The 26,379-nt window shown below is 45.8% G+C and overlaps 1 protein-coding gene across 8 annotated transcripts in view; it reads right to left on the bottom strand.

The window, feature by feature from the left end:
* Window positions 1-367: 367 nt before the first annotated feature.
* Window positions 368-26,379, bottom strand: part of prpsap1 (phosphoribosyl pyrophosphate synthetase-associated protein 1) — a 32,524-nt gene continuing 6,512 nt past the window's right edge. The window contains exons 2-13 of one of the 8 annotated variants that reach the window (XM_012971586.3): window positions 25,973-26,028; window positions 21,426-21,600; window positions 21,238-21,290; window positions 21,088-21,154; window positions 11,843-12,015; window positions 7,858-7,973; window positions 7,709-7,764; window positions 6,917-7,059; window positions 5,010-5,048; window positions 3,114-3,184; window positions 2,730-2,876; window positions 373-1,662 (exon numbers count right to left, since the gene is read on the bottom strand). In XM_012971586.3, coding sequence (XP_012827040.1) covers window positions 1,504-1,662; window positions 2,730-2,876; window positions 3,114-3,184; window positions 5,010-5,048; window positions 6,917-7,059; window positions 7,709-7,764; window positions 7,858-7,973; window positions 11,843-12,015; window positions 21,088-21,154; window positions 21,238-21,290; window positions 21,426-21,600; window positions 25,973-26,028 — 1,255 coding nt within the window. In that variant the 3' untranslated portion in view covers window positions 373-1,503. Of the gene's footprint in view, window positions 1,663-2,729; window positions 2,877-3,113; window positions 3,185-5,009; window positions 5,049-6,916; window positions 7,060-7,708; window positions 7,765-7,857; window positions 7,974-11,842; window positions 12,016-21,087; window positions 21,155-21,237; window positions 21,291-21,425; window positions 21,611-25,972; window positions 26,029-26,379 lie in introns of all 8 variants that reach the window. The other 7 variants (XM_031894009.1, XM_012971588.3, XM_012971587.3 and 4 more) reach the window with 7 other exon arrangements.

Genomic DNA, 26,379 nt, shown 5'->3' on the forward strand with positions numbered 1-26,379 from the left:
CATGTAACTGGAGGAGTCCCAAGCCGGACTTGGATTTCTTACTATTGAGTGCTATTCTGATACCTACTGGGAGCTGCTATCTTGCTCCCTTCCCACTGTTCTGCTGATCGGCTGCTGGGGGTGAGGGGGGGGATATCACTCCAACTTGCAGCGCAGCAGTAAAGTGTGACTGATGCATGGGATCTGTAAGAAGGTAATTAGATCGACATTTGTGCCATGAACCCCGAGATACACAGGGCATACACACCATCACATATTTAAGTGAATACAGTCACCACCCCCATAGGTTGAATGGCGCTGGCACTAAGATGGCGCCCAGCGGCCTTTGCTGCCAGGTAACCAGTCATTAAGAGACCACAAAAGACACTCACGTTCGATTTTTTTTGTTTCTTCAACTTGTAATTAAAAATAAACAACTCTGAATACAACATCTGAGAACAAGAACAGGAAAACAAAGCATCCTTATTGTAATAAAACCAATAGAAAAGGAACGTTTGCATAAATCAGACATCCTCTCGGGATCTTCAATCGCCTGCCATTGGGGTAAACAACATAATCACAGTGCTGTCTGGAAGCGACGTGTGCGGAGGGAGGAACCGGGCGTACCTCCGGCAGGGAGAGAGCGTCTCGCCCCCCGCAGGGGAAACACAGAGGGAAAAGAAACTGTGATTAAGGGTTTTAGTTTAGAGAAGCCGCAAGGAGCCAAGTTTCTATAAGTTATTGCCAAGGTTTCCAGCATTAAAGATGGCTGCCGTCACAGTGTCATTTGTGCAGAACGTTGGCCAGATTGGCCACATGGGGCAGCTTTAAAGCAAAAGGATGCGACTGGGACAACTCAAAAAAGAAGGGCTTAGTGACTCGCTTTACATTAATGCTGTAAAAAGTAGCCCACTTTGCAGCAGCGTGTGTACAGCATGTATGCAATATACATACGGTTTCTATGTACGTGCATACAAAGGGCAGACATGAATACGTACGTCCCTACATACTAAACCGGCCTCATGGGTGTGTCTGCTTCATGTACAGACAAATCCCGTGTGGGCACAACACGTGTTCAATGTACCTGTTTCTCCATGATTGTGTGTTTAGCGGTATGTACGGATAATAAGCATGCCGGCACATGCGTGTAACTGCACATGTGTTCTGTGCGCCTCCTATTCTGTGACACTGAGAACAGCATTGGCTGCCACGAGCCTAACCACGGCAGCTCCGGCGCGGGTCGGCCCCATCCACACACCATCCAGCTAATACAAAGGGAATCATTGCAGCTCATGCTTCCGACTGGTAGAGATCCGACCCGGCCACGGCCAATTGTAATTCACTTTCCGCCCTGCAGAGGGATTGCCAAATCATGCGCCGACGCTTCCATTCTCCTTCCAGAAAGTGGCATATTGCCATAGTGTAAAAACTTCAAACAACGTGGTGCACGGCGACTGGCGCACCGCTTAACTCCGGCCCAACTAGTTCACGTGCCCGCGTGGCGCTCCGACCAGAGCGGCACGCTCAGTCATCCAGTGCAATGTTTCGGAAGAGGTAGGACATGGACTCTCCGTTATGGATCCGCCGGATGGCCTCGGAGAGGATCAGGCTTATGTCCACTGTTCTGATTTTGGAACACTGCTGCTTCTGGAGCTCGTGTGGGATGGTGTTGGTCACTACCACCTTAGGGGAGCAAGAGAACAAAATAGTAGTGTGTGAGGGTATAGATTATTGTGTGCCCAGAACATTCCTTCTCTGTATATTTGTATTTATACATATGGGTAGGGGGTGCCATAGTGTTTCCCTTAGACAGTACAGTATGGGGGTACAGCTTATTGTGTGCCCAGAACATTCCTTCTCTGTATATTTGTATTTATACATATGGGTAGGGGGTGCCATAGTGTTTCCCTTAGACAGTACAGTATGGGGGTACAGCTTATTGTGTGCCCAGAACATTCCCTCTCTGTATATTTGTATTTATACATATGGGTAGGAGGTGCCATAGTATTTCCCTTAGACAGTACAGTATGGGGGTACAGCTTATTGTGTGCCCAGAACATTCCTTCTCTGTATATTTGTATTTATACATATGGGTAGGGGGTGCCATAGTGTTTCCCTTAGACAGTACAGTATGGGGGTACAGCTTATTGTGTGCCCAGAACATTCCTTCTCTGTATATTTGTATTTATACATATGGTTAGGGGGTGCCATAGTGTTTCCCTTAGACAGTACAGTATGGGGGTACAGCTTATTGTGTGCCCAGAACATTCCTTCTCTGTATATGTGTATTTATACCTATGGAAGCATACTTTAGACCAGTGCTGTCCAACTTCTGTGGTAGCAAGGGCCGGAATATTTCTGGCCTATATGATAATGGAAGCAGTTTTGACCACTCCCTTTTTTAAACCACACCCATGTTATCGCAAGAGCTTTTAAGACCATGCCCACATTTATGGTGGTAGCGCAGCAAAACCCCAAATAGTTGGTGCTTACTGTCTGAGCCCAAGTTGTAAACAATGCAGGGACTAAAAGGTGTGAGCAATGCAGGGAATTACATGTATAAACAATACAGGGGGTTACAGGCTGAATCTGAGGTGTGAGCAATGCGGGGGCAGTTAATCTCAGTACTGATATAATTTAAAGCTTCACAGCAGCCAGACGGGCAGGGGCCACGGCCCACCAGTTGGACAGCACTACTTTAGACATACAAGTAGATATAGGGAACAGAGTTGGGCCAGTAAGGTGCTGACCTCATCTATAGCGGAAAGTTCTAGGAGGCGCGGGGCATCAGACGACAGGATCCCGTGGGTCGCCATGGCATAGACCTTGAAGGCCCCGCGTTCTTTCAGAATATCTGCCGCTGCCACAAAGCTCTCCACCTCATCGATAATATCATCCTGAAACCACAAACCAATCCCATTAACCAAGAGGGAAGCCCCAGAGCCCGTGCTAGCCACACAGGGAGCCCCAGAGCCCGTGCTAGCCACACAGGGAGCCCCAGAGCCCGTGCTAGCCACACAGGGAGCCCCAGAGCCCGTGCTAGCCACACAGGGAGCCCCAGAGCCCGTGCTAGCCACACAGGGAGCCCCAGAGCCCATGCTAGCCACACAGGGAGCCCCATAAGCCCGCCTTACCACAATGATGGCGATCTTTCCGTGCACATCTCCAACCAAGCTGATGGGTGGCTTCTCCTTGGGCATCATCACTGGCAGGCAAGGGAGACAACTGTTAATGATGGCGACCATTGTTCTTAACAACTCAACCAAGCCAAAACCCTGGGTTAGTGGGGTTAGTCACACCAACAGCTCCCAACAAGCCCGGGAATTGGCTAAGCTAGGGGAAGCACCTTCTGATTCTATCCGGATTTGCCCCATATCACTAAGTCAGGCCCAATGCCCTCCCAAAAGGCATTGCTGAACTTGTCTGTAAACTTCTCTCTACAGGGAAAACAGCACTGTCTGAGCTGTCCTTAGGGACTGCCCTACTGCCCAGTGTCCGACCTGTCAGACTAACTCAAGGGCACTGCCCAGTGTCCAACCTGTCAGACTAACCTAAGGGCACTGCCCAGTGTCCGACCTGTCAGACTAACTCAAGGGCAATGCCCAGTGTCCGACCTGTCAGACTAACCCAAGGGCAATGCCCAGTGTCCGACCTGTCAGACTAACCCAAGGGCACTGCCCAGTGTCCAACCTGTCAGACTAACCCAAGGGCACTGCCCAGTGTCCGACCTGTCAGACTAACTCAAGGGCAATGCCCAGTGTCCGACCTGTCAGACTAACCCAAGGGCAATGCCCAGTGTCCGACCTGTCAGACTAACCCAAGGGCACTGCCCAGTGTCCAACCTGTCAGACTAACCCAAGGGCACTGCCCAGTGTCCAACCTGTCAGACTAACCTAAGGGCACTGCCCAGTGTCCAACCTGTCAGACTAACCTAAGGGCACTGCCCAGTGTCCAACCTGTCAGACTAACCTAAGGGCACTGCCCAGTGTCCAACCTGTCAGACTTACCTAAGGGCACTGCCCAGTGTCCAACCTGTCAGACTAACCTAAGGGCACTGCCCAGTGTCCAACCTGTCAGACTAACCTAAGGGCACTGCCCAGTGTCCGACCTGTCAGACTAACCTAAGGGCACTGCCCAGTGTCTGACCTGTCAGACTAACCCAAGGGCACTGCCCAGTGTCCAACCTGTCAGACTTACCTAAGGGCACTGCCCAGTGTCCGACCTGTCAGACTAACCTAAGGGCACTGCCCAGTGTCCAACCTGTCAGACTAACCTAAGGGCACTGCCCAGTGTCCAACCTGTCAGACTAACCTAAGGGCACTGCCCAGTGTCCAACCTGTCAGACTAACCTAAGGGCAATGCCCAGTGTCCAACCTGTCAGACTAACCTAAGGGCACTGCCCAGTGTCCAACCTGTCAGACTAACCTAAGGGCACTGCCCAGTGTCCAACCTGTCAGACTAACCTAAGGGCACTGCCCAGTGTCCAACCTGTCAGACTTACCTAAGGGCACTGCCCAGTGTCCAACCTGTCAGACTTACCTAAGGGCAATGCCCAATACTGCACTAACACCTTCAGTGGCTGCCCTACTACACTGAGCGCAGCCAATCCATATACAATTCTATACCCCCCAGGACTGCCTGGGCCTACGTTTTAGGGTTCCGTTTCCAGTACTAATGGTTCTTCATAGGATCCACCCACATTAGGAAACAAGCAATGTCTATCCCTGGCCAGATACTCAGCTCTCCAATCAGATTACAGTAGGCAGTGGTAACATTCAGGAAAAAAAATGGCAGGGGCTGTGATTGTGTTTGAGAATGTGGCCCTATAGTAGCGGCAGTACCCACCCTGTGCCTGCAACACCCCCCCCCTTTACTCATCTAAATGCTAATGCTGCACACTAAGGAGTATGTGTTAGGGGTTAATATTGGGTTTAGTAGCCCCCACCTGATGCACACCAGTAGGCACCCTGCACATCACACACACAAATATATATAAATATAAAAGAACATAGCAAAAACACTTTCCGTACTTGGCAGCTCAATGCCTGGAAACGGAGACTGGTGCTTGCCTAATGTCAAAAACACAGGAAGCGTGTAAGCAAAAGCTTCAACCCCCTTCCCTCGCACAGTAAGGATAAGCAGTCATTAGAAACCCCAGTGGTGCCAGGTAAAAGACAGGGTCACAGCAATAGTATTTAGTGCTATAGGCAACAATGTGAGTAGAGACAGAGAGCCATCTAATCGTATCTCCGACTTTACAATATCAATACAATAACAATATCAAATATAATGTACTATTGCCCTGCACTGGTACAGCTGGGGTGTTTGCTACAGAAACCCTACTATAGTTTATATAAATACCCCGCTGTGTAGCCCCGGGGGCAGCCGTTCCTGCACTGGTACAGCTGGGGTGTTTGCTACAGAAACCCTACTATAGTTTATATAAATACCCCGCTGTGTAGCCCCGGGGGCAGCCGTTCCTGCACCGGTACAGCTGGGGTGTTTGCTACAGAAACCCTACTATAGTTTATATAAATACCCCGCTGTGTAGCCCCGGGGGCAGCCGTTCCTGCACCGGTACAGCTGGGGTGTTTGCTACAGAAACCCTACTATAGTTTATATAAATACCCCGCTGTGTAGCCCCGGGGGCAGCCGTTCCTGCACCGGTACAGCTGGGGTGTTTGCTACAGAAACCCTACTATAGTTTATATAAATACCCCGCTGTGTAGCCCCGGGGGCAGCCATTCCTGCACTGGTACAGCTGGGGTGTTTGCTACAGAAACCCTACTATAGTTTATATAAATACCCCGCTGTGTAGCCCTGGGGGCAGCCATTCCTGCACTGGTACAGCTGGGGTGTTTGCTACAGAAACCCTACTATAGTTTATATAAATACCCCGCTGTGTAGCCCCGGGGGCAGCCATTCCTGCACCGGTACAGCTGGGGTGTTTGCTACAGAAACCCTACTATAGTTTATATAAATACCCCGCTGTGTAGCCCTGGGGGCAGCCATTCCTGCACTGGTACAGCTGGGGTGTTTGCTACAGAAACCCTACTATAGTTTATATAAATACCCCGCTGTGTAGCCCCGGGGGCAGCCGTTCCTGCACCGGTACAGCTGGGGTGTTTGCTACAGAAACCCTACTATAGTTTATATAAATACCCCGCTGTGTAGCCCCGGGGGCAGCCATTCCTGCACTGGTACAGCTGGGGTGTTTGCTACAGAAACCCTACTATAGTTTATATAAATACCCCGCTGTGTAGCCCCGGGGGCAGCCATTCCTGCACCGGTACAGCTGGGGTGTTTGCTACAGAAACCCTACTATAGTTTATATAAATACCCCGCTGTGTAGCCCCGGGGGCAGCCGTTCCTGCACTGGTACAGCTGGGGTGTTTGCTACAGAAACCCTACTATAGTTTATATAAATACCCCGCTGTGTAGCCCTGGGGGCAGCCATTCCTGCACTGGTACAGCTGGGGTGTTTGCTACAGAAACCCTACTATAGTTTATATAAATACCCCGCTGTGTAGCCCCGGGGGCAGCCGTTCCTGCACTGGTACAGCTGGGGTGTTTGCTACAGAAACCCTACTATAGTTTATATAAATACCCCGCTGTGTAGCCCCGGGGGCAGCCATTCCTGCACTGGTACAGCTGGGGTGTTTGCTACAGAAACCCTACTATAGGTTATATAAATACCCCAGGGGCAGCCATTCCTACTATAAACACACAACTTTTACCAGTGCAGGGCAACAGTACATTATATTTTTAATTACTTTAAAGCATTTACATTTTTTGGTGTTCCTGTTCCTTTAACTGGTTTCTATGGTCATTTTTACCCCCCGCTTACCCACTTCCTATAGGCACAGCCGGTGGGGACGCCAGCTTTGGCTCTGCTGGGATAAGCTAAGCAGATGCTGGAGGTTCACAAGCAACTTACAGGGGATCTCCAGTCCTTTGTGCACCGTGTTCTTCACAGTGGGGGGAGAGTGGCGCCCATCGACCATATCAAGCTCCGCACACTGCGGCTCCCCGTGTATGACAGCAAGGCCCAAGCGGAGGCGCTCTGCGTAAGACTGTGCCCTGTGGCGAGAGGAAGGATAAAGGCACATTCAGGCATCACAACCAGCGTGCACATTTAGATTCTAATGGGCGCCCTTATCAAACGGAAATGGATACAGAAAGGGCCGTGTTCATTGGTTACTCTATACTAGGCACACAGTATATGGCTAGCAGGAATGTATTTATGGGTCAGATCCACCTAGAGCAGTGATCCCCAACCAGTGGCTCAGGGCAACATGTTGCTCCCCAACCCCTTGTATGTTGCTCTCAGTGCCCCCAAACCAGGGAGTTATTTTTGAATTCCTGACTTGGGGGCAAGTTTTGGTTGAATAAAAACAAGATTTCCTACCAAATAAAGCCCCTGTAAGCTGATAGGGTGCATAGAGGCCCCTAATAGCCAATCACAGCCCTTATTTGGCTCCTCCATGAACTTTTATGGTGCTTGTGTTGCTCCCCAAGTCTTTTTACATTTGACTGAGGCTCACATGTAAGAAAGGTTGGGGGTCCCTGACCTAGAACCAAACATGATCCATGTTTATGTGTCTGTTCTCTGTGGCCCATAGTGCTTAACTGGCAGCTAGTACCAAAGCTTACCAACGTTAGCGGCATACTATATGGCACCCAAGTACAATACGGCTGCGGGGTAAAAACCCACTAAGGGTCCCGGTACCTTTTGGCTGCATCCGGTGACTTGGCAACTATGACGGCATTTTTGTAGTTTTGGATCTGGAAAACAAAAGTAGATGTCAGTAAGTGATAGAAACCTGACTGTCCAGCACATTGATCCGACGTCATGGGAGGCCACGGCTGGTCCCTTACCTCGTCCTGGATGTACTGCAGCAGGAACGGGGAGGCTCGCAGGTTGTCCACGGGGAAATTAAAGAATCCCTGTATCTCCTTCTGGTGCAGATCCATAGTAATTATATGTGTGAGCCCTACAGTGCGAGAATTCACGTTTTTATTAACCCGTGATCCAGAAATCTCCCTAATTAACCTTTAAATTACAGGGTAGGACTGCACAGTTAGCCACGGGTAAGGGAAACTGCAACATGCCTGACGTGGCACACAGGGGGTTAAGTACTACAGACACTAAGTTTCCCAGGAGCAGTAACCCTCAGCGGGCAGCGATTACTGGTCAGCTGTTTAAAAGCAAGGCTCTTATTGGTTACTGCTCCTGGGCAAACATAGTGCCTTAAACATGGGGGTGCCTTAAACATGGGGGAATGCCTACATCCAACCATCTGACCATACACCCAGAGATACAGTAGGGGCCCCATTTTACATTTTTCAGGGGACCAGGAAAATATAGTGTAAAACCCAGGGAAAGTGTAAAATCAGGGAAATGTGTTACGCATTAGATATTGGTGGTACAGGTAGGAAAAGGGAATCATTAAACCATTAAATAAACCCAATAGGGCTGTTCTGCCCCCAATAAGGGGTAATTATATCTTAGTTGGGATCAAGTACAGGTACTGTTTTATTATTACAGAGAAAAGGGAATCATTTAACCATTAAATAAACCCAATAGGGCTGTTCTGCCCCAATAAGGGGTAATTATATCTTAGTTGGGATCAAGTACAGGTACTGTTTTATTATTACAGAGAAAAGGGAATCATTTAACCATGAAATAAACCCAATAGGGCTGTTCTGCCCCCAATAAGGGGTAATTATATCTTAGTTGGGATCAATTACAGGTACTGTTTTATTATTACAGAGAAAAGGGAATCATTTAACCATTAAATAAACCCAATAGGGCTGTTCTGCCCCCAATAAGGGGTAATTATATCTTAGTTGGGATCAAGTACAGGTACTGTTTTATTATTACAGAGAAAAGGGAATCATTTAACCATTAAATAAACCCAATAGGGCTGTTCTGCCCCCAATAATGGGTAATTATATCTTAGTTGGGATCAAGTACAGGTACTGTTTTATTATTACAGAGAAAAGGGAATCATTTAACCATTAAATAAACCCAATAGGGCTGTTCTGCCCCCAATAAGGGGTAATTATATCTTAGTTGGGATCAAGTACAGGTACTGTTTTATTATTACAGAGAAAAGGGAATCATTTAACCATTAAATAAACCCAATAGGGCTGTTCTGCCCCAATAAGGGGTAATTATATCTTAGTTGGGATCAAGTACAGGTACTGTTTTATTATTACAGAGAAAAGGGAATCATTTAACCATTAAATAAACACAATTGGCCCAATCAGGTTGATCCAATCACAATAGTGGCCTTTTGGGAAAGGATTGCATCTACTGCCCAAACAACCCTCGTAACCACCTTATGGCAGAACCCGTAGGGGATGGGAGGAATACGCCACAGAAGCTGACGCACTGTTCTTACAAAGTGTATTGTAAGGTTAAACTTGCCGGGTAACATGTTTGTAAGAATCTTGCAGAGTAACATATTTGAAGGGTTCCAAAAGGTTAGCTAGGGACGGGGTACAGGGGAGAATTGGCAGTGTCCTGGATTCTGTGAAACTCTGCTTTATACCAGAAATCTCTGTGAGTCTCTACAATGGAAACACTGCAAGTACCCGGCGACTGTCGCCCAAGTGCAGTTGTGGCTGTTAAACGCAGTATATGGGCTATCTGCAGCAGTCTCCGTGGATCTGCCACTTTGTGCCACACTTTTATACCCCCCACTTTCTTTGTACGGTCTATGAAAATGCAAACTGACTGACCACTTCCAATAAATAACCCGACTTACCACAATAATGTGACACAAACCCAGCAGTTCTCAGGGCCGCAGAGCTTGGGATATAGAGAGGTTCAGTCACTGAACATTTCAACCAGTGCTGTAAAATATGTGCACATACATAGCCAGTGCTGTAAACATGAACCCAATGTTCACTTGTCAGTGGTAAAATGCTAGCGGTGCAGAGGGAGCTGCCATGGTGTTTCCCTTAGACAGTACAGTATGAGGATACAGCTTATTGTGTGCCCAGAACATTCCTTCTCTGTATATTTGTATTTATACATATGGGTAGGGGGTGCCATAGTGTTTCCCTTAGACAGTACAGTATGGGGGTACAGCTTATTGTGTGCCCAGAACATTCCTTCTCTGTATATTTGTATTTATACATATGGGTAGGGGGTGCCATAGTGTTTCCCTTAGACAGTACAGTATGGGGGTACAGCTTATTGTGTGCCCAGAACATTCCTTCATATTTGTATTTATACATATGGGTAGGGGGTGCCATAGTGTTTCCCTTAGACAGTACAGTATGGGGGTACAGCTTATTGTGTGCCCAGAACATTCCTTCTCTGTATATTTGTATTTATACATATGGGTAGGGGGTGCCATAGTGTTTCCCTTAGACAGTACAGTATGGGGGTACAGCTTATTCTGTGCCCAGAACATTCCTTCTCTGTATATTTGTATTTATACATATGGGTAGGGGGTGCCATAGTGTTTCCCTTAGACAGTACAGTATGGGGGTACAGCTTATTCTGTGCCCAGAACATTCCTTCTCTGTATATTTGTATTTATACATATGGGTAGGGGTGCCATAGTGTTTCCCTTAGACAGTACAGTATGGGGGTACAGCTTATTGTGTGCCCAGAACATTCCTTCATATTTGTATTTATACATATGGGTAGGGGGTGCCATAGTGTTTCCCTTAGACAGTACAGTATGGGGTACAGCTTATTGTGTGCCCAGAACATTCCCTCTCTGTATATTTGTATTTATACATATGGGTAGGAGGTGCCATAGTGTTTCCCTTAGACAGTACAGTATGGGGGTACAGCTTATTGTGTGCCCAGAACATTCCTTCTCTGTATATTTGTATTTATACATATGGGTAGGGGGTGCCATAGTGTTTCCCTTAGACAGTACAGTATGGGGGTACAGCTTATTGTGTGCCCAGAACATTCCTTCTCTGTATATTTGTATTTATACATATGGGTAGGAGGTGCCATAGTGTTTCCCTTAGACAGTACAGTATGGGGGTACAGCTTATTGTGTGCCCAGAACATTCCTTCTCTGTATATTTGTATTTATACATATGGGTAGGGGGTGCCATAGTGTTTCCCTTAGACAGTACAGTATGGGGGTACAGCTTATTGTGTGCCCAGAACATTCCTTCTCTGTATATTTGTATTTATACATATGGGTAGGGGTGCCATAGTGTTTCCCTTAGACAGTACAGTATGGGGGTACAGCTTATTGTGTGCCCAGAACATTCCTTCTCTGTATATTTGTATTTATACATATGGGTAGGAGGTGCCATAGTGTTTCCCTTAGACAGTACAGTATGGGGGTACAGCTTATTGTGTGCCCAGAACATTCCTTCTCTGTATATTTGTATTTATACATATGGGTAGGAGGTGCCATAGTGTTTCCCAGAAAATTCCTACTATGTATATTAATGAGATGCAACTACCATATTGTGAAAATCCCCAACAGACAGTATTACAGGGATCTAACAGTGAGGTTATGGATGGATTCAGACGTATCCTGCTGGGACAAGCACTATAGCCGCTCCCACCCGTAGGGGCACAATAAAGCAGAGAAGGAACAGCCCTACTTATACTGCCTGTTAAAGGCAAACTAAATGAAAGCCAAATAAAAAATTAATAGGGACAATGCAGGCTTTAAAGGTTAAGTAAAACAATGAAGTGACTTTTATTATGTTGCTGACAGGTGTATTATGAGCAGCTTTATTGTGGGCCCCGTGACTGACAGTGAGAGAAGCTCTGTATTGTTATGAGTTGTGTGTCTCTATGGAGCAGCCATACAGTATTCATGCCGGCCCTTATCAGGCACACAATGTACGGCAGGAGGGCCACGCTTACCTGCGTCAGACATCATGGAAGCCAGCAGCTTGCACACAATGGAGCCCCGCTTGCGCATCTTGCTCTGCTTGCTGTACGGGAAATACGGGATGACGCCAATGATGCTGTTGGCGCAGGAAGTCTTCAGGGCGTAGGCCATGATCAGCAGCTCCATGATGGCCGTGTTGACATCTCTGTGCGGAACAGAAGTCGTTATTATCATATCCATTTTATTTCCCATATATTGGGTATAATAATATATTGGTTATATTAATGTATAAGTGTAGCACTTAACCATCATGCCCTTCTCCTGGCACTACCAGCTGGTACCCTGCACTGGCGGAACAGTACTGGCACACACTGAGGTGCCCGTGCCGACTACCCAGAATGCCCATGGGCACTTACAGCTTCTCATACAAGTGTTTCTATTCAGTCTCTTCTGAGCTCTCATTCCTACTGCTGCTTGTAGCTAGGGTCACTGACCCCTGAGTTTATTTTAACTCAATACCAATAACAGCATAGCCATCTATTCCTTTAGCCCAGTTACTGTAGTATAGTTCAGGGTATTCTGGGTAAAGAATGTTCTCCATTCCAGGCATTATGGGTAGAGACCGTCTTTCATTTTGCTTAGGGAATGTCTTTCATTAAGGGCATTGAACTCCTTCCATTCTGAGTAGAGCATGTCTCCCATTCAGGGCATTCTGGGTAAAGAACTTATTGCATTTTGGTTAGGGAATGTCTCCCATTCAGGGCATTCTGGGTAAAGAACTTATTGCATTTTGGTTAGGGAATGTCTCCCATTCAGGGCATTCTGGGTAAAGAACTTATTGCTATTTGGTTAGGGAATGTCTCCCATTCAGGGCATTCTGGGTAAATAACTTATTGCTATTTGGTTAGGGAATGTCTCCCATTCAGGGCATTCTGGGTAAAGAACTTATTGCAATTCGGTTAGAGAATGTCTCCCATTCAGGGCATTCTGGGTAAAGAACTTATTGCTATTTGGTAAGGGAATGTCTCCCATTCAGGGCATTCTGGGTAAAGAACTTATTGCATTTTGGTTAGGGAATGTCTCCCATTCAGGGCATTCTGGGTAAATAACTTATTGCATTTTGGTTAGAGAATGTCTCCCATTCAGGGCATTCTGGGTAAAGAACTTATTGCAATTCGGTTAGAGAATGTCTCCCATTCAGGGCATTCTGGGTAAAGAACTTATTACTATTTGGTTAGGGAATGTCTCCCATTCAGGGCATTCTGGGTAAAGAACTTATTGCTATTTGGTAAGGGAATGTCTCCCATTCAGGGCATTCTGGGTAAAGAACTTATTGCATTTTGGTTAGGGAATGTCTCCCATTCAGGGCATTCTGGGTAAAGAACTTATTGCATTTTGGTTAGGGAATGTCTCCCATTCAGGGCATTCTGGGTAAATAACTTATTGCATTTTGGTTAGGGAATGTCTCCCATTCAGGGCATTCTGGGTAAATAACTTATTGCATTTTGGTTAGGGAATGTCTCCCATTCAGGGCATTCTGGGTAAAGAACTTATTGCTATTTGGTTAGGGAATGTCTCCCATTCAGGGCATTCTGGGTAAAGAACTTATTGCAATTCGGTTAGAGAATGTCTCCCATTCAGGGCATTCTGGGTAAAGAACTTATTGCATTTTGCTTAGGGAATGTCTCCCATTCAGGGCATTCTGGGTAAAGAAGTTATTGCAATTCGATTAGAGAATGTCTCCCATTCAGGGCATTCTGGGTAAAGAACTTATTGCTATTTGGTTAGGGAATGTCTCCCATTCAGGGCATTCTGGGTAAAGAACTTATTGCTATTTGGTAAGAATATGTCTCCCATTCAGGGCATTCTGGGTAAAGAACTTATTACTATTTGGTTAGGGAATGTCTCCCATTCAGGGCATTCTGGGTAAAGAACTTATTGCAATTCGGTTAGGGAATGTCTCCCATTCAGGGCATTCTGGGAAAAGAACTTATTACTATTTGGTTAGGGAATGTCTCCCATTCAGGGTATTCTGGGTAAAGAACTTATTGCATTTTGGTTAGGGAATGTCTCCCATTCAGGGCATTCTGGGTAAAGAACTTATTGCTATTTGGTTAGGGAATGTCTCCCATTCAGGGTATTCTGGGTAAAGAACTTATTGCTATTTGGTTAGGGAATGTCTCCCATTCAGGGCATTCTGGGTAAAGAACTTATTGCTATTTGGTTAGGGAATGTCTCCCATTCAGGGTATTCTGGGTAAAGAACTTATTGCATTTTGGTTAGGGAATGTCTCCCATTCAGGGCATTCTGGGTAAAGAACTTATTGCTATTTGGTTAGGGAATGTCTCCCATTCAGGGTATTCTGGGTAAAGAACTTATTGCTATTTGGTTAGGGAATGTCTCCCATTCAGGGTATTCTGGGTAAAGAACTTATTGCTATTTGGTTAGGGAATGTCTCCCATTCAGGGCATTCTGGGTAAAGAACTTATTGCTATTTGGTTAGGGAATGTCTCCCATTCAGGGCATTCTGGGTAAAGAACTTATTGCAATTCGATTAGAGAATGTCTCCCATTCAGGGCATTCTGGGTAAAGAACTTATTGCATTTTGCTTAGGGAATGTCTCCCATTCAGGGCATTCTGGGTAAAGAACTTATTGCTATTTGGTTAGGGAATGTCTCCCATTCAGGGCATTCTGGGTAAAGAACTTATTGCTATTTGGTAAGAGTATGTCTCCCATTCAGGGCATTCTGGGTAAAGAACTTATTGCTATTTGGTTAGGGAATGTCTCCCATTCAGGGCATTCTGGGTAAAGAACTTATTGCTATTTGGTTAGGGAATGTCTCCCATTCAGGGCATTCTGGGTAAAGAACTTATTGCTATTTGGTTAGGGAATGTCTCCCATTCAGGGCATTCTGGGTAAAGAACTTATTGCTATTTGGTTAGGGAATGTCTCCCATTCAGGGCATTCTGGGTAAAGAACTTATTGCTATTTGGTAAGAGTATGTCTCCCATTCAGGGCATTCTGGGTAAAGAACTTATTGCTATTTGGTTAGGGAATGTCTCCCATTCAGGGCATTCTGGGTAAAGAACTTATTGCTATTTGGTTAGGGAATGTCTCCCATTCAGGGCATTCTGGGTAAAGAACTTATTGCTATTTGGTTAGGGAATGTCTCCCATTCAGGGCATTCTGGGTAAAGAACTTATTGCTATTTGGTTAGAGTATGTCTCCCATTCAGGGCATTCTGGGTAAAGAACTTATTGCTATTTGGTTAGAGAATGTCTCCCATTCAGGGCATTCTGGGTAAAGAACTTATTACTATTTGGTTAGAGTATGTCTCCCATTCAGGGCATTCTGGGTAAAGAACTTATTGCTATTTGGTTAGGGAATGTCTCCCATTCAGGGCATTCTGGGTAAAGAACTTATTACTATTTGGTTAGGGAATGTCTCCCATTCAGGGCATTCTGGGTAAAGAACTTATTGCTATTTGGTTAGGGAATGTCTCCCATTCAGGGCATTCTGGGTAAAGAACTTATTGCTATTTGGTTAGGGAATGTCTCCCATTCAGGGCATTCTGGGTAAAGAACTTATTACTATTTGGTTAGAGTATGTCTCCCATTCAGGGCATTCTGGGTAAAGAACAACCTCCATTTTGGTAAGAAATCTCCCCCCACTCAGGGCATTTTGTGTAGAGAACAATTTACATTGTGAATAGTTCCACTCAGGGCATTCTGGCTAGAGAGCTTTTTCCATCCAGGGAATTCTAGGTAGAACAAAAGAAGCTTCCATTCCCAGCGCTTGGGATATTATTACTCTTGTCCTTTGAGGAATCCGTGGATGAAAGTGCTACGGTCGGCCATTCGGCACAGCTTGCCGGGGACACAAATCCATCAAGTTCAACCTTCCCTAAACACACAGTGTGTTGATCCAGCGGAAGGCAAACAATCCCCCTCTCCAGGCCAGCTGCCAGCTTCACAGGGGGAAAATTCCTTCCTGATGCCAGAAATGGCAGCTATATGTCCACAATGCCAGGTGACAATAAATACGGCTGGCGGGTCCCAGGAACTGAAAGGGTTACGCTTAAAGGCCACATTAGTAGGTGAGCCCTGCTGCGTTTCCTACAGCTGCACTCCCAACATGTTCCGCATTAGGGGCAGCCAATGGAAAACGAGAATCCTAAAGCACAGGCCAAGGGCAGGAGGGGAAAAGCCGTTCCAATTGGTGCTTTAAAGGGGCGGTTCACCTTCAGGTTAACTTTTAGTTCTCATTCTTAGTAACTTTTCAATTGGTCTTTATTTTTCAGGTAGGGGTCACTGACCCCGGCAGCCAAACAACTACTGCTCTGTGAAGCTCCAGTTTTATTGCTACTTTATATTACTTATCCTTCTATGTAGGCCCTTCTCCATTCCTACTCCTGTTTCTTTTACAAGCCACTGCCTGGTTACTAGGCTAAACTAGGCCCTAGCAACCACATAGCTGCTGAAATTCCAACCTGGAGAGCTGCTGAACAAAAAAATGAAATAATTCAAAAAATGAAGAGCCAATTGCAAGTTGTCTCAGAATAGCCTAGGTGAACAATTTGTAGATAACAGCTGCAATGACAACCTGTCAAGGTTTAGCTCCAAGGGACATCCACAGAAGATATACAGGAATGACAAGTACCCACTGAAACTAATAATAATAATAAGCCTGCCCCCAGGCTACGGGTGCTGACAAGGGACACAATTCTATCCCAACCATAGAGTTTATTTTCCTGCCTCAATATTATTACTTTAATACCATAGCCTCTTTCCTGCCCCAATGCTTGTGATGAGAGTAACCCATTGCCTTCTCTTATCTCCCCAGGCTGCAAAGCAATAGGAGCTGCAAGGAATTAGGCATGGAAGCAAAACAAAATGGAGTCACTCATGCTGCACGGAAAGGTGAGCTATTCCAAACTGCTTTTGCTATTATATAGTATAGGTGTGGGACCTCCATACCTTATGTCTACTAAAAAAATATTTAAACATTAAATAAACCCAGTACAGGTACTGTTTTATTATTACAGAGAAAAGGGAATCATTTAACCATGAAATAAACCCAATAGGGCTGTTCTGCCCCCAATAAGGGGTAATTATATCTTAGTTGGGATCAAGTACAGGTACTGTTTTATTATTACAGAGAAAAGGGAATCATTTAACCATGAAATAAACCCAATAGGGCTGTTCTGCCCCAATAAGGGGTAATTATATCTTAGTTGGGATCAAGTACAGGTACTGTTTTATTATTACAGAGAAAAGGGAATCATTTAACCATGAAATAAACCCAATAGGGCTGTTCTGCCCCAATAAGGGGTAATTATATCTTAGTTGGGATCAAGTACAGGTACTGTTTTATTATTACAGAGAAAAGGGAATCATTTAACCATGAAATAAACCCAATAGGGCTGTTCTGCCCCCAATAAGGGGTAATTATATCTTAGTTGGGATCAAGTACAGGTACTGTTTTATTATTACAGAGAAAAGGGAATCATTTAACCATGAAATAAACCCAATAGGGCTGTTCTGCCCCCAATAAGGGGTAATTATATCTTAGTTGGGATCAAGTACAGGTACTGTTTTATTATTACAGAGAAAAGGGAATCATTTAACCATGAAATAAACCCAATAGGGCTGTTCTGCCCCAATAAGGGGTAATTATATCTTAGTTGGGATCAAGTACAGGTACTGTTTTATTATTACAGAGAAAAGGGAATCATTTAACCATGAAATAAACCCAATAGGGCTGTTCTGCCCCAATAAGGGGTAATTATATCTTAGTTGGGATCAAGTACAGGTACTGTTTTATTATTACAGAGAAAAGGGAATCATTTAACCATTAAATAAACCCAATAGGGCTGTTCTGCCCCAATAAGGGGTAATTATATCTTAGTTGGGATCAAGTACAGGTACTGTTTTATTATTACAGAGAAAAGGGAATCATTTAACCATGAAATAAACCCAATAGGGCTGTTCTGCCCCCAATAAGGGGTAATTATATCTTAGTTGGGATCAAGTACAGGTACTGTTTTATTATTACAGAGAAAAGGGAATCATTTAACCATTAAATAAACCCAATAGGGCTGTTCTGCCCCAATAAGGGGTAATTATATCTTAGTTGGGATCAAGTACAGGTACTGTTTTATTATTACAGAGAAAAGGGAATCATTTAACCATGAAATAAACCCAATAGGGCTGTTCTGCCCCCAATAAGGGGTAATTATATCTTAGTTGGGATCAAGTACAGGTACGGTTTTATTATTACAGAGAAAAGGGAATCATTTAACCATTAAATAAACCCAATAGGGCTGTTCTGCCCCAATAAGGGGTAATTATATCTTAGTTGGGATCAAGTACAGGTACTGTTTTATTATTACAGAGAAAAGGGAATCATTTAACCATGAAATAAACCCAATAGGGCTGTTCTGCCCCAATAAGGGGTAATTATATCTTAGTTGGGATCAAGTACAGGTACTGTTTTATTATTACAGAGAAAAGGGAATCATTTAACCATTAAATAAACCCAATAGGGCTGTTCTGCCCCAATAAGGGGTAATTATATCTTAGTTGGGATCAAGTACAGGTACTGTTTTATTATTACAGAGAAAAGGGAATCATTTAACCATGAAATAAACCCAATAGGGCTGTTCTGCCCCAATAAGGGGTAATTATATCTTAGTTGGGATCAAGTACAGGTACTGTTTTATTATTACAGAGAAAAGGGAATCATTTAACCATGAAATAAACCCAATAGGGCTGTTCTGCCCCAATAAGGGGTAATTATATCTTAGTTGGGATCAAGTACAGGTACTGTTTTATTATTACAGAGAAAAGGGAATCATTTAACCATTAAATAAACCCAATAGGGCTGTTCTGCCACCAATAAGGGGTAATTATATCTTAGTCGGGATCAAGTACAGGTACTGTTTTATTATTACAGAGAAAAGGGAATCATTTAACCATTAAATAAACCCAATAGGGCTGTTCTGCCCCCAATAAGGGGTAATTATATCTTAGTCGGGATCAAGTACAGGTACTGTTTTATTATTACAGAGAAAAGGGAATCATTTAACCATTAAATAAACCCAATAGGGCTGTTCTGCCACCAATAAGGGGTAATTATATCTTAGGTGAACTTTCTGGATAACAGGTTTCAAGGTAACAGGACCGTTACCTGTATTATTATTTATTCTATTATCTTGGGATCCCTTTCAGTCCCAGCTATTTAATACCAGAATCCTGTGCCCTTTAGCTGATAAAGGCCAAGTTGCTGCTATAGAGCAGCCAATATGCAAGGAATGGCTCCCTAACCCCTATCACCCCCACGTGCTCAGCCGCCACAAATGGGATTGTCTGGCCGATCTCGTTAGTCGCTTTATTAATATCGCCCTGCTAATCCCTGACATTTATATCACAGCTAAACATTACAGGAACAGCCCTTTAAACTCAATCAGGGCTTCCATTACTTACAGAGGAGCCTTCAGAACCAGCTATTTGTCATTCTGGTGTGGAAGTCAACAGATGCCCCCCCCCCCCCCCATACCTTCCATAGGGTAAGCCCACACTTGGGAGATTATTTACATTCAACGTCTAAGAATAGTTTCCCATGTAAGCAATACACAGAAATCAGCAGAGGGCATTGTGTCAAGGTAACACTCTCCCCTCACACACAACCAACAAATGCAACTGGCATCTATGTGCCGACATCTTAACCAGGGGAAGCAAAGTCATTGGCTTGTTTATCATGTAGTTTGCTCATAGCCTGTACAGAGAGATACCATAAAACTATGGCACATAGGGATTCCCCTGTACTAAGCACAATTCAGCAGGAACAGCCCCCAAGTTTGCCCATAGCCTGTACAGAGAGATACCATAAAAGTATGGCACATAGGGATTCCCCTGTACTAAGCACAATTCAGCAGGAACAGCCCCCTAAGTTTGCCCATAGCCTGTACAGAGAGATACCATAAAAGTATGGCACATAGGGATTCCCCTGTACTAAGCACAATTCAGCAGGAACAGCCCCCTAAGTTTGCTCATAGCCTGTACAGAGAGATACCATAAAACTATGGCACATAGGGATTCCCCTGTACTAAGCACAATTCAGCAGGAACAGCCCCCTAAGTTTGCTCATAGCCTGTACAGAGAGATCCCATAAAACTATGGCAGCATAGGGATTCCCCTGTACTAAGCACAATTCAGCAGGAACAGCCCCCTAAGTTTGCTCATAGCCTGTACAGAGAGATACCATAAAACTATGGCAGCATAGGGATTCCCCTGTACTAAGCACAATTCAGCAGGAACAGCCCCCTAAGTCTGCTCATAGCCTGTACAGAGAGATACCATAAAACTATGGCACATAGGGATTCCCCTGTACTAAGCACAATTCAGCAGGAACAGCCCCCTAAGTCTGCTCATAGCCTGTACAGAGAGATACCATAAAACTATGGCACATAGGGATTCCCCTGTACTAAGCACAATTCAGCAGGAACAGCCCCCTAAGCCTGTTCAGCCACCAGAACAGCTGAAGGAGTCCGTTTCTGACCAAAAGTCTTCTTTTTGTTTACTTGCATAGTGCTGTCATGGTGTGCAGTTTTTCAGATCAGTGCCCGTGGCTATTCTGGTTTGTTAGTGAGACTGACAGATAGGACAGGCCATAACAAAATAAGGAGCAACTGTAAAATGACCTTTTGGCATTACAGCCTGATGCCCCACTGATACCCCTTTCTCAGAATGGGTTGGGGCAGTGAGAGGAGCTGCAGCGGTTACATGCCGGGGCCGTTTGGTACAGCAGTAGATCAATAGGATTGTGCGAATGCAGACAGTATGTGACTGTTCCGACTGCTGGCGGATGACAGGCAAGTCACCCACCCCAATCAAATACCGCACAATGTGGGCCTCAACAGGACACCCCAGAAACAGAGTGACATAGGAGAATGCCAGCGTGGCACACCTGTCGCTGAATCACTGTGACCTTGAGTCCTGTCTGGGCAGCAGAGACGTGCAGCGCTGGAGATAATGCGCCATCTAATCCCCGGCAGCCCCCGGCAGCTGTTGGTGCCTGGTGTGGGGCTTACAGTGTGCGCTTCTCTCCTTCTGGGGGAATATGGGCCACCCTTTCAGCTAATGAGGGGCACATTGGGTGCTAATACTAATAGGGATAGGAGCTGCCACACTGCCTGCTCACCTATAGGCTACAATGGGGCCCAAACACAATACAAGGCCACATTTACCTTTTATCCGGATAAAGCGAGCAGCTCACCTTGGAATTGTCTGTATAATGAAGATATTGTGCCCTCTGACTGATTCCTTGATCTCTACTCGTGTTTCTGCAAAGAAAAAAAGCTTTGGCATGAGAGAGAGGCACAATGGTGGGTGAATTAGGGGCAGAATAAAACCGCACATATCTCACCTCCATTACTTTCCTGGTATACAACCGCTTTCCCCAACTCTGCTCCCAAGCGCCTGAAAAAAACCCAAACCTTTGTCAATACGGGCAGCCCACAGTGTGGAATACAGACAGCACAGCCAATCAAAAAACTGGTTCACTCTTTACAGCCAATCAAAAGCCAAGTTGAAGGTTGCCAGCTTGAGACCTACTCTGTGATTTTCTTGGCCAGTTCCATGCAGGCCTCGCTGGAGTTGGCAGAGAAGACTCGGTATCCACATCTGGCTGAGTTCATGGTGTGACCACCATTCAGCCACTTTGGGGGGCGGGAGTAAGAGAAAACAGACTTGTGAGGCATTAGCATCCGTCGTGGCATGATGAAGAAGCCTGAAATACACTAAGGACTGATCAGCAACAGCAAGGGGGTCACATTAGACATGTCTCATGGGGGGGGGGGCAAAGCAGGTAACATAGAGGCAAGAGACTGCTAAAGGCAGTGGGACAGAGTGCAGCAAAGAGACAGACAGGGGTAAGGGAAACATTCAGGGGAAAGAGTGAAAGACCAGCAGCGCTCTGATGGTGCTGGCAGGTTGGCCAAGGACTAGGCCTGTGACCCATTGGAAGAGTTTTGGGCCCAAGTTGTCAGGCTGCTCACCCCTGGCATCTGGTTAAGTTCACCCACCTGGCTGGCACACAGCCGCGCCCATTGGGAAAGCTACAGGGCACCGGTGGCACCTAAGCACCAGGGAAACGGTCTCATCTGACTCGACCTATAAGGCCTGAATGTATAGCACGGAACACTGACCTGGCTGCTGGGTTTACAAACAGACTCCTGCTGCCAGGGGGCCTTTAACCGCAACCAGCACGGCAAAGTCATACAGAACATTAAAGGAGGTTACAATGGGAAGTCATGTTTGACTGACAGCCAATAAGCAGCGTGTGTGAGTTATACAGGGGTCACAAAGTCACTACTTTGATGTTTGAGTCTTTAAAGCCCCCCAGGCAACACATTTCCACAGAGGCCGCATAGCTGGAACGTAAACCGCAGGTGCGCTGCCCACAAAAACCCAATGAGCCACTTACTGTATACAGGTATGGGACCTGTTATCCAGAATGGCTGGGGACCTGGGGTTTTCCGAGTAAGGGATCTTTCTGTAATTTGGATCGCCATAACTTAAGTCTGCTAAAAATCATTCAAATATTGAATAAACCCAATAGGATTGTTCTGCCCCCAATAAGGGGTAATTATATCTTAGTTGGGATCAAGTACAGGTACTGTTTTATTATTACAGAGAAAAGGGAATCATTTTTAAAAATTAGAATTATTTGCTTATAATGGAGTCTATGGGAGATGGGCTTTCCATAATTTGGAACTTTCTGGATAATGGGTTTCCGGATAAGGGATCCCATACCTGTATATGACCAGCACTGCACAACAGTATGTATCATGTGTCCCACATACCAACAGCCCCGCACTCACTGCCCGACTGTATGTATTGTATGGGCAGCAGAGCCCAGGAGTCAATAAGGTAAAGTTATCCCTATCACAAGGTCTGGTCACGGGGGGAATAATAAACGCCAGTGCTTGCAGACCCCCCCATAAGGAAGCGCTAGCGTTACAAGCACAGGGGCCTGTATGTTCCTGCCGCTGCCTAACACGGCCCGCGATGAATAAAGCAGTGTAGTGCCCGAGTCACAAACAGCAGCCCCTCATGGTGTCGGCACAGATTCCACACATGTTTGGGAACAGAGCCGCAGTCAGTGTGTAAGGCAAGGCCACGCTGCTGTTAAGCCCACGCAGAGAAAGGGAGCATTGAGGGAAGCAAAGCAAACAAGCCCGCAGTGCCTGCAAAACAAGTTTATCAAAAACAAATGGCTGACAGCACATGACGCACTTGTGACCATCACACACATCTCTAGTGACGGCTTCCCATCCGCCTCCAGGTGCTCTGTATGGCTGTTGCCTCCGCCGGGGGCAGGTAATGTCCCAGCGCCCCCACAGCTGCTCTACGGCATACCCAGCCCGCGTATTGCACTCCTATGTCTGTTTACACAGGCCTTTTGGTTGCCACAAGCTTGACCGAAGGGGCGGGGCGACCACAAATTCCCACGTGCCAAATATAACCAACTAGCAAGACGATACGATTCAAAGGCCACGCCTCCTTTTTAACCGGCATTTTCGATTTATGGAAATAATGGCTCTTAATGCTGGCTTAAAAGGACAATAAAAGCAGTTAGGCAACCCCCCTGGTGAGGAAAAATCGCCGTACTGCGTATGTGCCGGAGCAAAGGAATGCTGGGAAAGGAAAATGGTGGCTCCCAGGGTCCATGGGTTTGTTTACAGAAAGGAGCACCAGCCCCATTGGGTCCAAGGATATCAATTAGTGTCACTGGGGGGGGGGTTAAACTTTCAGTGGCTTTAGTTGTCCTTTAATGTAATTCAGTAAGTAAGATGGCAGCTCCATGGCAGCCCTGTGCCAACCCAACCTGCCAGTCTGCCTGCCCTTGCAGCCTCGGGATCTAAAGCAAACAGGACCGCCGCACTCGTTGGAAAACAACTCACTCTAAATGTGTGTAAAGAAGCCGCAACATGTGACAGCGTCCCTTTAACCATTTCCCTTCCACATCCGTCTATCAGCAGCAGAACGATTGAAACCTACTGTGTATTTCAACCAATCGAGAATGAAATCATAAAATGGTGGGTTCCCATAGGAGACCACGTTCTGGCATCTGCCATTTTTTTCTGAAATGTAGAATGTTCTCTAGTTGCCGGGGTCAGCGACCCTCCTCTTAAAAAAAAAAAAAAAAAAAAGTAAAGAAGAAGAAAAGATAAATAATCAGGGGGGGGGTTATGTTGTTAGGTACCCCCCAGAGATTCTCAATGGTTACCCGCTACCAGGGCTGGCATTGCTCTTCTTCAAAAACCGTCCCAGCCCAGGCCCAGTCCGAAAACAGTACCCTGGGGTAGCAGGTAAGCATCTAGAATCACCGGAGTGCCCCCCCCCCTGGTATTTTACCTTTCCTTCTCCTTTAAAGGATAAAGCCCCAACCATGAACTTTAATATACAGCTGTTGTACTAGCCCGGAGGTACAGCAGCCTAATGAGAGTCTGCTGCAAACCTCCCTCCCTGCCGCCGGCCCCACGACAAGCAAGATCCCTGCCTCTCGCCTCCACTTAAACTCCTTTATTAGGGGAGATTTATACTCCCGAACCAGAAAGGGAAAGACACTAATCCTCTTATTCACACATTTCCATAAACACTGCCATCTCGGAGGCTAATTTCAGTCCATATGCCCAGACAATGGCTATAAAAACCAGCTTCACAATGGAATTCTCTATAGCAGTTTGCCTAATAATGTCCCGGGCAAACTCCTGCACCAAAATATTATCTTGCTTCTGCCACCAACACCACCTATTGACCAATCAAACATCAGCTTCCTTCTAGGCCAATCAAACTATACTATACTATAAGCGTATGTTCCTATTACTCATAACTCTGTTTGGGGCAAAAATTAACCCAAGGCACTGGCAGGTCTAGGACAAAGCTAAGGGGCCCCTATATGCAGCCCCCCGGTAAATCTGTGCCAAAACACTAATTAATACATACTACAGCGGGGATAAATGCCTTTGCTGAAGATTATTACTTTTTATAAGACATACTGGGATATTTTCCCAATAGAAATAAAAGAAAAGGGAAAACAAATGCAATAGGTATAACAGAAATACACAGAAAAAGTGAGTATACAATGAGCTACACCCTCATACTGTGCTGTACAGGGGAATCAATACAGCAGCTCCCAGCAATATAAATATATATATATCTACGCTTAGAGCAAACAGAGCAGAAAGGTTATGTTACTAAAACAGGGCACGGACATTACACACCCTAAAGCCAGTGCCTGCATATCCGCCCTGTATTGCTAAATAAACCCGTTTATGGGGCAATATACAGCTGTATACCCTATAAAAAGGGCTCGTGTTGGGCACGTCTGCCTACTGCTCCAATTAAAGGCAGTGTTAGGGACGGGTTGCCTGGAGTAGTGTCCCCTGTGACTTTGCTGCAGGTCTGGGCACAAGTGCTACATGTATGGGAGCAGCTTTGTGCCCAGCCATGGGATATTGGGAGGGGGCCCATACTGGTACTGCTGGGCCTGTCACCTTGGCCCTTTATCCTGTAGCAGTTAGCCCACTGTGGCATCAGTTGCAGGGCTCCCATCATCCCCAGCTGGGTCAGAGGCAGGGCCTAGGGAAGAAGACTCAGGTGGGTGAAAGTATAAATCTTCCAACCCTCCAATCATCCGGCACATTCTCAGTTCAGCCCAAGTGCAGTCCCTTCCAGTTCCTTATCTCCCACTGAAGAGGCTATCGTGTTTCGGAAGCCATGTATTCCAGCTATAAATAAATATTAAGTGGCTCCATAAAAAATGTAGCAGCAGCCGAACCCTACTTTCTGACTCCAAAGCCCCACGGAGGGACTTTCATTGGCACGCTCATTAATTAGCTGCCGGCACAAAGCCCTCTGGTTCAAAGTGGCACCAACCAAAGTGCTGGAAAAGGAAGGGGCAGAGGTTCATGTTTCTCAGGGGAGATATCAGTAGCAGGTTAGTGCGGCAGTGGAACTCGCCGGATTCGGTGTCACCGTACCTGCAGGGCCTGTGTGTGTGCGAGGGTGGAAAGAATGCACCTCCTGTTATCATGAGAAGACAAGGGGTGAGGGGGGACATTGGGACACACTGGGAAAATGAGAGAAGAGCAAACCTGATAGTAAGCAAGAAGAAATCCCAAAGGCTTCAACAGAGAGGGAAGAGAGAACCCTGAAAAGAGAAGAAGAAGAAGAAGCAAAGAAGCATGAGAAGTTAGAGCACAGGCATCTCTAAGGGGCTGGACAGACACTGCGAAGAACCAGAATGGGCACTGGGTGAAGCATAAGCAGGGGGAAACTATGACACTCCATAGAGAAAAACTGCAGGAACTGGATGGAGCAAAAGAGGAAAATGCCAGAACCAGATGCAGCAAAACCAGAGACTTACATATGGGGCAAGAGTGGGGGACAGGGGAAGCAGGTGAATGTGCAAGAGAGCGGGTGGATTAAAGCGCACAGACACCGGATGAGGCAAAAAGTAGAAAAAGCACCACCTGATAGAACAAAAGCAATGAAAGTACTA

Source organism: Xenopus tropicalis, chromosome 10 (genome assembly GCF_000004195.4).
Source record: "Xenopus tropicalis strain Nigerian chromosome 10, UCB_Xtro_10.0, whole genome shotgun sequence".
Lineage (NCBI taxonomy): Eukaryota > Metazoa > Chordata > Amphibia > Anura > Pipidae > Xenopus > Xenopus tropicalis.